Consider the following 10,843-nt stretch of genomic DNA (forward strand, 5'->3'; position numbering starts at 1 on the left):
TTACCTCGAGATGATTGTCCCCTTTGTACATGTCATCCCATAGAATCTTTTCAGGGCCCTCTTTATGTCCCTGTTCCTGAGACTGTAGATGAAGGGGTTCAGCATGGGTGTGACCACAGTGTACATCACTGACGCTGCTGCACTTGAGTGTGAGCTTTGGGTAGCAGCAGAGCTGAGATACACTCCTAGGCTTGTACAATAAAATAAGGACACAACTGAGAGGTGAGACGCACAGGTAGAAAATGCTTTATACTTCCCCTGAGCTGATGAGATTGCACGTATGCAGGACACTATCTTAGAGTAAGAGTAAATGATACCAGCAAGGGGACCACCAGCCAATAGCACAGTTACAAAATACATCACCATGTTATTAAGAAAGGTGTCAGAACAGGCAAGTTGAATGACCTGTTTGAGTTCACAGAAAAAGTGGGGGATTTCCAAGTCTGTACAGAAAGACAATCGCAACACCATTAAACTTTGTAACAAGGAATTCAGGGCCCACATGATGCATGATACCAGAACCAGCAGTCCACAGAGCTGGGAGTTCATGATGATCATATAGTGCAAGGGGTGGCAGATGGCCACATACCTGTCATAGGCCATCACGGCTAGAAGGAAGTCATCCAGTCCTGCAAACAATATGAAAAAATACATCTGGGTGATGCAGCCTTCATAGGTGATGACTCTGCTCTGTGTCTGGATGTTCCACAGCATCTTTGGGACGGTGGTGGAGGTGAAACAGATGTCTACCAAGGACAGGTTGGAGAGGAAGAAGTACATGGGTGTGTGGAGGTGGGAGTCTGAGCTGACAGCCAGGATGATGAGCAGGTTTCCCAACACAGTGATCAGGTACATGGAGATGAAAAGCCCAAATATGAGGGGCTGCAGTGCTGGTTCCACTGAAAATCCCAGAAGAACAAATTCTGACAACAGAGTATCATTCCCAAATCCCATGGGATGGAGGTGACTAGTAGGAAAGAAAAATTAGCATGATTAGTTTTTACACAAATGGCCATTACAAACATAGTTGAAATGCTACAATTACATTTTTTAATAAAGCAACAATATTTATTATTTGTACATCTCATTCCCCCATGACATCTCTGATTAGGAATTCCTGTCTTCCTCAAACTTTCTTTCAAAGGTGGTCGTGGATTACACTGTTTTCATGCACTTGAGGAATATTTATTGACATTTCCCACCTATAGGGAAAGTGTATAAGATGCTCAGAAACAAAATTCCTAGAATATAATGGTAGTGAAAGAACATATAGTACAAATATGTCATACACCAAGTTAGATGGTGTCATGTGAACAAATAAAAGGTAGGTATAAAAGAGAGTGGAATGGGTGTTATTTTATACTGGGAGTTCAGGAAGCCCTGCCAACAAGGTGACAATTGAACAGAGACCTCAAGGAAGATGGGGAGGGGGGTGACACAGGGTTAGTTGGGGAAGGAGGATTATGTAAGAAAAGAGGCAGTGTCAAAGCCCTGAGATGACACTTGTTTTAGGTATTAAAGGCTCAAAAAGGGTCCCGAGTGTGGAAAAAAAAAAACCCCAGGCCGCACACAAAGAAAAATGTGGGGGCGCCTTAAAAATGGGGGTGGGTTCCGCCCCGCTCCCTATGCTCAGTGATGTGGGGGTGTGGGGTTTGTGTGTGTGTGTGTGTGTGCGCGCGCGCGCGTGCGCAAAAATTGCTGGATCACAATGTAAAAGGCATGTCTCGTTTTGAGACACAGTAAAAATAATCTGGAATTCAATGCAATAAATGCGAGAACAGTTTACAAGGCCAGTTCCTGCTAATGAGGGAACAATAATAGGAATGAGGAACCCAGCAGAGAGCCAAGTGCACTGGTCCTGGGCACTTGATCCATGGCACCAGTTCTTCCGTGAGCATTCTCTGAGATCTCCTTATACTCACTTTTGTGCTGATGAGAGAAAGCCCCACAGAATGTAAGAAAAGTTCCAGGTCCATCAGGCACCAGCTGTAGAAGAGTGAATTAGAACTCACACCTCCTGATTCTAAGTCAGTGCTTTTCTGCTCTGCAAGGCTGCTCACTCTGTCAATGCTTCACAGAGAAGAGGAAATGCTAAGGTTGAAATAAAGCAGAATCCTGAGAGCTGAGCAGACAGAAGGGAGGGTCTGTTCCTGCTGTGGGAGGAGAGAGGCTGTGGAATTGTGCTCTGAGATGGTGCGAAGAAAGGGGCTGAGAAGGAATAAGTTGCAAGAAAGCCCTTCAGTACTAAGGACACCAAATGTACGGGATCTTGAGTCCATCCCTTTCACTATTTCATCAGCCTGACTGTTCCCCCAGAAGACACGGTTATTAAAAGCTTTGCTTCTCCCCACGATGCTTTCCCATTGTGCTCACTCTGGCACCCAATGGCATCACTCACTGGATTTGGCTCTACCGGTCCTTCCTTCCTTGGACAATTGATGTGGAAAGGGCAAGAAATGCAGGTCAGGTGCTGGTTTTCCAGAGCAGTTGAACATCTTAGAGAGGCACAGAGAGGTTGCTCTTAGCCTGTGGCTGAGGAGCTGCAGGTGAGTCTGCAGAGGGAGGTCCAGAGGCTGAATTCTCAGGGCTCCTCATTAAATGAACTGTTTTACTGTTGCTCAGTTCTCTAAGCAATTCAGCTCCCTTGAAACCAAGGAACCATAAATAAAAGGCAACTTTTCTGCCAGTGTTGGTTTCCATGGGATCACCTTGGGGTCCAGATGCATATTCCCTTCCCACTGATGGGTCCACCTCCGTTGGAATGAACATCTCCCCAGGGTATGTAAGTGTTCATGCAGGACACATGGACAGGATAACATCATGAGCTTCTGAGCTGCTATGAGTCACACTGAGTGTCTGGCCCAGAGATTTAGTGATGTCCCTGACCACACCCATCCCAAACAGGAACCTCCCAGAAACTTCCCCTTGACCTCAACTTTGAAACCAGAGATCAATTCTGAAGATTCACTTGATGGGGATTAAATTATGTTGGCTGCAGAGATAGAGTTTCCTTTGTACAAGTTCCCCAGATCCAATTATTCAATTTTTTCATCTGGGGTAAATGCATTCACATCGTTAAACTCACATAGGTACATATTTTTTTCTGGCCAGCAGGCTATTCAGTGCATTCCTTTACGATGGATGGAAAGAGTACTTTGAATATAAAACCAGTACTTGATAGTGACTTAGAGCAGTCACTGCTAAACATAGTTATAAAGAACTAGATAAAGATTATTATTGGACAATCAGTGCTCTGTTGCAGCTACTTAACTCTGCCATTGTAGTGTGAAAGCAATTGTAGGCAATAGCCACACAGATGGGCTTGGCTGTAGATATTCATTTTCTGTGGATTCTGTAACAACTAAGCCCAAATGGGTGGCTTAAAACAACAGGAATTGATTTCATCAGGTTCTTGATGCCAGAAGTCTTTTCTCAGGATGTCAGAAAGGCTGCACTCCCCAGAGGCTCTAAGGGAGGCTGTGCTCCTTGCCACTTCCTGCTTTTTGTGACTCCAAGCATCCCTGGGCTTTGTGCTGCATCACTCCAATCTTGGGAGACATATGGTCTTCTTTTCTCTGTGCCTCTCTACTGTATCTACACTAATAAAAGACAAACATACAAATTGACCATACCTTCGCTATGCCTTAAGCCACATCCACCAGCCAATCAGAGCGACTATATGCAAATTAACCCAACCAAGATGGCGGCCGTCAGCCACGGAGCTGGAGCAAGCAGGATGCTTGGTTGCTCCAGTGATGGAGGAAGCCAAGCTTCCCACCTGCCGCGGCCAGCTCTGAGCTCCACTCAAGGCAACAAAGTTTCAATTATAGAAGATAAATAAACCCCAGATACCTGCTTTCAGCCGGCCGTGGCGATGGAGCTGGAGCGAGCAGGAGGCTTGGGTTGCCCCTGGCGATGGAGGAAGCCAAGCTTCCCGCCTGCCCTGGCTGGCTCTGAGCTCCACTCAAGGCTACAAAGTTTCAATTATAGAAGGTAAATAAATCCCAGAATAAAAAAAGAAAAGAAAAAAAGGAGAGGCTGGGAGCTTCCGTTGCCAGGGGGCTTGGCCAGCCTGAAAACACCCATTAGCCCCTCACCCAGGCTGGCCAGACACCCCAGTGGGGACCCCCACCCTGAAGGGGGTGTGACCAGCCTGCAAACACCCATCAGCCCCTCACCCAGGCTGGCCAGGCACCCATGAGAGACCCCACCCTGATCTGGGACATCCTTTAGGGCAAACCAGCCGGCCCCCACCCATGCACCAGGCCTCTATCCTATATAATAAAAGGGTAATATGCAAATTGACCCTAACAGCAGAACGACTGGAAATGACTGGTCACTATGACACACACTGACCACCAGGGGGCAGATGCTCAATGCAGGAGCTGTCCCCTGGTGGTCAGTGTGCTCCCACAGGGGGAGTTCTGCTCAGCCACAAGCCAGGCTGATGGCTGCCAGCACATTGGTGGCAGCGGGAGCCTTTCCCACCTCCTCAGCAGCACTAAGGATGTCCGACTGCAGCTTAGGTCTGCTCCCTGCTGGTAAGTGAACATCCCCCGAAGGCTGCCACTCTGCCAGAGGGATGTCTGACTGCCAGCTTGGGCCCGACCCCCAGGGAGTGGGCCTAAGCCAGCAGGTGGACATCCTCCGAGGGGTCCCAGACTGCAAGAGGGCATAGGCCAGGCTGAGGGACTCCCCCCCCCACCCCGAGTGCACAAATTTTTGTCCACCGGGCCTCTAGTATCTTATAAGGAGCCTGGTCATTGGTTTTTGGATCCAACTGGATAATCCAGTATGATTTCATCTTGAGATCCTTAATTATATCTATAAAGAACCTTTTTTTTTTCAAATAAGGTCACATTTATAGGTACTGGGGGTTAGAATGTAGGCATATCTTTTACGGGGCTACCATCACCCTACTGATAAAGCCTCTTTACAAAAACAGGCTGTGGGTGGGATTTGCTCTTTGGGGAGTCCTTTGATGAACCCTGATTTAAGTGTGTAGATTCAGACATGGGGGGTTAGTAAACCAGATACAAAATGGTGAAATTAAAAGAAGAGTTAAATCTGGCTTCCTTTCTGCTAGTGGGAAGGTCCAGGAAATCTACAGCACACAGGCTCTGCTCAGTCTCCCCAGACCCTGGCTGATGTACTGTCAGACCCGTCCACCATCCTGACTCTCCTCCCAATATAACTCTCCCTATGCCAGTGTCCATTAACGTCAATCTGAAGTACCTCAAAGCTTAGCTCTAGGAGAACTTAGCTGAATGGAGGCCCAGTCAGGAGCTCTCCTTGGTTTCTGCTGATGGTTCCGGTAACCGGCAAGCAATTCTCTTACTGAGGCACCCTTTGAATCTATAGGATAGTGTATGGAGTGCAGACTACCTGATTTAAATTATGAACAGAAGCAGTCCACCATGAAAACCACAAGCCTCTAATATTGAGAATTTATTTATTATTTTAGAATAAATTAATAGAAGAATCATCTAAATATAATAGCATCATCATAAAATATGCAATGATACTGTATAAAAACAGTTCTGAGAAAATGTAAGTAAGGTTATTTCCTATCATAAAATAGTTTCCTTGATCATCAGCTAATATATGACCTGACAAGAAAATATTTGAGGAATCTGCTTGAAGGTCAAACACAGGACAAATATGCCTGCTACTGTCATGTATGTCATCACTGTTCTGAAATTTCAAACCAATGCAACCAAAGAAGAAAAAGCAATCATAGGTTCATGTCTTGGGTAAAAGTAAATTTAATCACATTTTCAGATAATAAAACTGGCTACCTAAAAGGAATTGGAAGGCTATTACAACTAAAAGTTAATTTTGGTCAGGCTAGATTTAAAAACAACAACAAAAATTGTGTTTTGCCCGGCCAGTGTTGCTTAGTGGTTGAGTATCAACCCATGAACCAGGAAGCCATGGTTGGATTCCTGGTCAAGGCACATGCCCAGGGTTGCAGGCTCCATCCCCAGTAGGGAGCATCCAGGAGGCAGCTGACCAATGATTCTCTCTCCTCATTGGTGTTTCTATCTTTCTCTTCCTATCCCTTCCTCTCTCTGAAATCAATAAAAAAATATTAAAGACAAACAAACACATATAATTTTCTTTTCTGGTTCCACAATAAACTAATACATAATGGGGGGAAATTTTTTTCCAAATTGTATAAAAATGTAGCATATACAGAAAAGGGTCTGGCATGAAGGCCTCAGGAAATGATATAAATGGTAACTAATTTTAGCGCTTACCAAGTGCAGGAACTGTGCTTATCTCTTCTCCTGAATGGACTCATTTAGTCTCCCTAGAAACAAGGTGGGATGAGAGGCTATCACGCGTGCCCATTACAGAGACAACTAAAGGTGGCTGTGAACGCTTGTAAAATGTGTGAGTAAATGAGGAGTGAGGTTCCTCCGATGTGCAAGTGCCAGTGAAGTGAGCAGAAGGAGACTGGGCAGTGGGTAAGATGTCAGGGGAAGCCCAAGGTCACCAGGAGAGAACTAGAAGAGACAGTTCATGATGAGGAAGGAGAGGGCTGTGCAGATGATGTTCGAACAAGCCGAGAGCAAAGGAAATACCGAGAGAAAAGAGGCTGCATTTTAACCTGAGGCTTCCTTCTTGGTTAGGCTCTTAAACTTTACAGAACCATTTTGAATCTGTAGATGTTCCCAATTTTCTTACTCCTGGCTAGAAATGTCTCATTCCTAACATTGAGAGAACAAGCATAAAGTAGGTTTCCTTGGAATTACTGATAATTTCTCTTTAACTTGGACTATTTGAATTACTGTGAACCCTCTACCCATCCATCATACCATCCACAAAAATTTACTTGAACTGAATCTTAGATGTAAATGAAAGATGTGGTCTTCTTCTGATTAAATACCTTCAATGGTTTTTCATCATGTTTAATGAAATGTCTACGCACTAATTGATCCTATAATCCCTTTTGCTTGCCTCCCTAATTGGACCTCTCTGTCCTTACAAACGGCCCTCTAATATTATTCAAAAATGGCTATCACTTGCTCATACCACATTAATATGTTCATTCCACCCTAACATGCTCATAGCAAACCAACAAACTCCGGGATGGTAGACTCCCAACAGCCCAGGGGAGGAACCACAATATCTGTATCTATATCACATGATATTGGTGCCCCATCCATATCATTTTGATTCCTATCATTTCTCAGATTTTTCATCCCAATTGCCAACTGTCAGCTCCTGGACCTCTTTGCCTAGAAGCTTCATCTGACCAACAGAACCCTCTCTGCCCACCTGCCTGGTTATCTGAGAGGTGCAGTGAGATGATACCTATACCCCCTGCAGAGGAATTTTGTTCTCACTGTAGCTGGTCCACACTTGGCCTTTAGAAATGAATTAAGATTTTACCTGAAATATTGTACACTCATATGTTGGCCCTGGCTTCTTCTCATGTTCTTTCCCAGACAAGCTCTTCCTCCTATCCCTGTCTCTTATTAGAGTCATCTCACTTTCCTTAGATTTCAGGCTATTTGGCTGCTCTGTGACCTCAGCTCTCTCAAGGGCTCAATAAAAGTTATGATTTCATAGATAATTTGTCTTTTTCTTAGTAGCGTGGAAGAGATGTGCTTCCCAAGTTTCTAACTTCTAAAACTGGAATTTGCAACTTTCTATCAGTGGTTTAGAAGGAAAGAGAGAAAGAGAGAGGGAGGGGAGGAGAGAAAGAGAGAATATGAGGATTTTCTTCATGTCTAGTAGAAGGTATAGTACAAGTAAGTTCTCACATCCAAAACTACTTGATTCTCAAATTTTGGAAAGTGAGAGCTGTTTGAATCCAGAAAGCAAAGTATACATATAAATATTTGGAGTATTATTCTTATGGTTTTGTATTCAAATCAGTGGGAACTAAAATGAAATTGTCATAGTTACAGTAAAAAATTTCTTTAAAGCCTTAAGTTCTGTTTTTATTTTGGAGTTTTAAACTTCCATATACAAGTCATCTGAAGATACAAACTTGAATAAACCTGTATCCTGCAGTGTCCATCCAGCTGTAGTTAAAAATAAATTATTATTGCCCTGACCGGTTTTGCTCAGTGGATAGAGCGTCGGCCTGCAGACCGAAGGGTCCCGGGTTCGATTCCAGTCAGGGGCATGTACCTTGGTTGCGGGCATGTCCCCAGTGAAGGGTGTGCAGGAGGCAGCTGATCGATGTTCCTCTCTCATCGATGTTTCTAACTCTCTATCCCTCTCCCTTCCTCGCTGTAAAAAAGCAATAAAATATATATTTTTTTAATTTAGAAATAAATAAATAAATTATTATTATTATTAAGAATCACACAAAGAAGGGTATTTGTCAGATTTGGTAACAAGCAACTCTCAACGTCACAGTGGCTTCAAATGACAATAGTTTACTCATCATAGGATGGGTAGACTGCAGAGTATTTGTGGCTCTACCTCAGCTGTGCTTGGCTCGGTGTAAGTCTTCATTCTGGGACCCAGGCTGATGGAACTCCTGTGTGAGAGGTGTTCGTTCACATGACATGAGTAGGGGAAAGGGTGGAATGTCACATTGCCTCTTCCAGCTTCTTCTTAGGCATTGTCACTTTACATTCTCTCCCCCAAAGCTTGTCACATGTGCAAATCAAAGCTAAACAGCAGGGATACACAGGCCTCCCTCTTGAAGCTCATTCAAGGCTCAAAACAGTGGGTGGGGATGTACAGTCCTCCTGAGTGAATGAGGCGGTAAATCTATAATTTTGAAAAATGAAAGAAATTCTACTTGGGGCAGAAACAGACACACAAGCATTTTGTACTTTGGATGACACCAAAAGTTTACTAGATACATGCTGTAGACTTGTAAGAAGGAAGATAAGAAGAGATAGAATAATTTGATTCACCAAGAAATAACAACTTTGCAGATATTCCCAAGAGTGGAACAGCTTGAGGAGTCTACAAATTCTTACTGTGGCCATTAGACGTCAGCATAAATGGGTCAGAGGTTGTGTCACTGAGTACATCAGAGCATGGATCATTGACCTCTCAAACACTCTGCTCCTTGTGTGGGTTCCCTGAGGAAGTCCACCTTCGAGATCACAACTCTCTCTCTCCCAGGAGCAGGGAAATGCTGGACTCACTTCTGTCACTACAGATTCTCTGGTGTCACAGTGAGCTTAGTAATTGCAGAACTGGGACAGTGTCACAATCGCTGCTATAGATTGAGCATCTGCTCTGTCCAATAATTTCCCACCAGCTCTAAAATATTACTAAATTCTCGCCGAAACCGGTTTGGCTCAGTGGATAGAGCGTCGGCCTGTGGACTGAAAGGTCCCAGGTTCGATTCCGCCAAGGGCATGTACCTGGGTTGCAGGCACATCCCCAGTAGGAGATGTGCAGGAGGCAGCTGATCAATGTTTCTAACTCTCTATCTCTCTCCCTTCCTCTCTGTAAAAAATCAATAAAATATATTTTAAAAAAAATAAAATAAAATAAATAAATATTACTAAATTCTATACCAACTCCATAGCATATGTGGAAATTCCCCGTCTATACTAATAAAAGGGCAATATGCTAATTAGACCGGGTCAACCAGACATCTTCTGGATGTCTGACTTCCTTCCAGACAAAGCCGTGGTGGCAGGGGCTGAGGCAGAGGCAGTTAGGGGTGATCAGGCCAGCAGAGGAGAGCAGTTGGGGGCGACCAGGCCAGCATGGAAGGGCAGTTGCGGGCGATCAGGCCAGCAGGGGAGCGGTTAGGCAGTGATCAGGCTGGCAGGCAGAGGCAATTAGGGGGCAATCAAGCAGGCAGGCAGAGGTGTTTAGGGGCTATCAGGCAGGCAGGGAGGCAAGCGGTTAGGAGCCAGAGGTCCCGGATTGCGAGAGGGATGTCTGACTGACGGTTTAGGACCAAAAGGGATCGGGCCTAAACCGTCAGTTGGACATCCCCCAAAGGGTCCCGGATTGGAGAGGGTGCATGCTGGGCTGAGGGACACCTCCCCATGCATGAATTTCATGCACCAGGCATCTAGTCCTGTATAATAAAAGCCTAATATGCTAAGTGTACTGTTGAAAAGTCGGCCGTTCAACCAATCAAAGTGTAATATGCTAATGAATGCTAAGGCCGCTCAACTGCTCGCTATGACATGCACTAACCACCAGGGGGCAGATGCTCCAACTGGTAGGTTAGTTTGCTGCTGGCATCTGGCTGATCAGGACTGAGTGAGAAGGGCCAGACATGCCCTGGAGCACCTTTTCGGCCCCTCCGCAGCTGGCCAACCTCCCACATCTTCCCTGGCTTCGATCATGCACTGGTGAGGTCCTTCAGCCTGGCCTGCATCCGCTCTCAATCACTCTCTTAACCCAATTTCTGCAGATGTAAAATGGATTTCATAATAGTACTGACTACATACAATAGACTTTTGTAAAAATGAAATAAGACAATCCATATTAGATTCTAAGCTCAGTCCACAGTGTGTAGAAAAAATCTAAATATATCTTATAAGTGAACTTTTTTATCTCACCTGAGGACATACTTAGAGAGAGGGAGAAACAGAGAAGCATTAATGTAAGAGAGAAACATCAATAGGTTGCCTTTCACATGCATCCCAACCAGGGATCAAACCCACACCCAGGCATGTGCCTTGACCAGGAATCGAACTGGCAACCTTTCGGTGCACAGGACAACATTCAACCAACAAAGCCACTCTGTTTGGGCTATAATTAAACATTTTTATATTTAAAATGTTTAAATATAAGGAATAAATGATCACTCTAAATTAGAATTGGGCAGAGAAGGAATAAATGATCGCTCTAAGGAATAAATGCGCACTCTAAAATTGTTTTGTCAAAAGTCATATCA

General features: G+C 44.5%; 1 protein-coding gene across 1 annotated transcript; it reads right to left on the bottom strand.

Moving 5' to 3' along the window:
- On the bottom strand, positions 1-954 carry LOC102424266 (olfactory receptor 7A17-like). The gene has a single exon (XM_006106150.1). The coding sequence runs from the start codon at positions 952-954 to the stop codon at positions 1-3; it is 954 nt and encodes a 317-aa protein (XP_006106212.1).
- Between the last annotated feature and the right edge of the window lie 9,889 nt (positions 955-10,843).

This window comes from Myotis lucifugus, unplaced genomic scaffold (genome assembly GCF_000147115.1).
Source record: "Myotis lucifugus unplaced genomic scaffold, Myoluc2.0 scaffold_773, whole genome shotgun sequence".
Classification (NCBI taxonomy): Eukaryota; Metazoa; Chordata; class Mammalia; order Chiroptera; family Vespertilionidae; genus Myotis; species Myotis lucifugus.

Excerpts from the sequence above, each read along its gene's own strand:
- LOC102424266 (XM_006106150.1), bottom strand. The coding sequence starts at position 954 with ATGGGATTTGGGAATGATACTCTGTTGTCAGAATTTGTTCTTCTGGGA.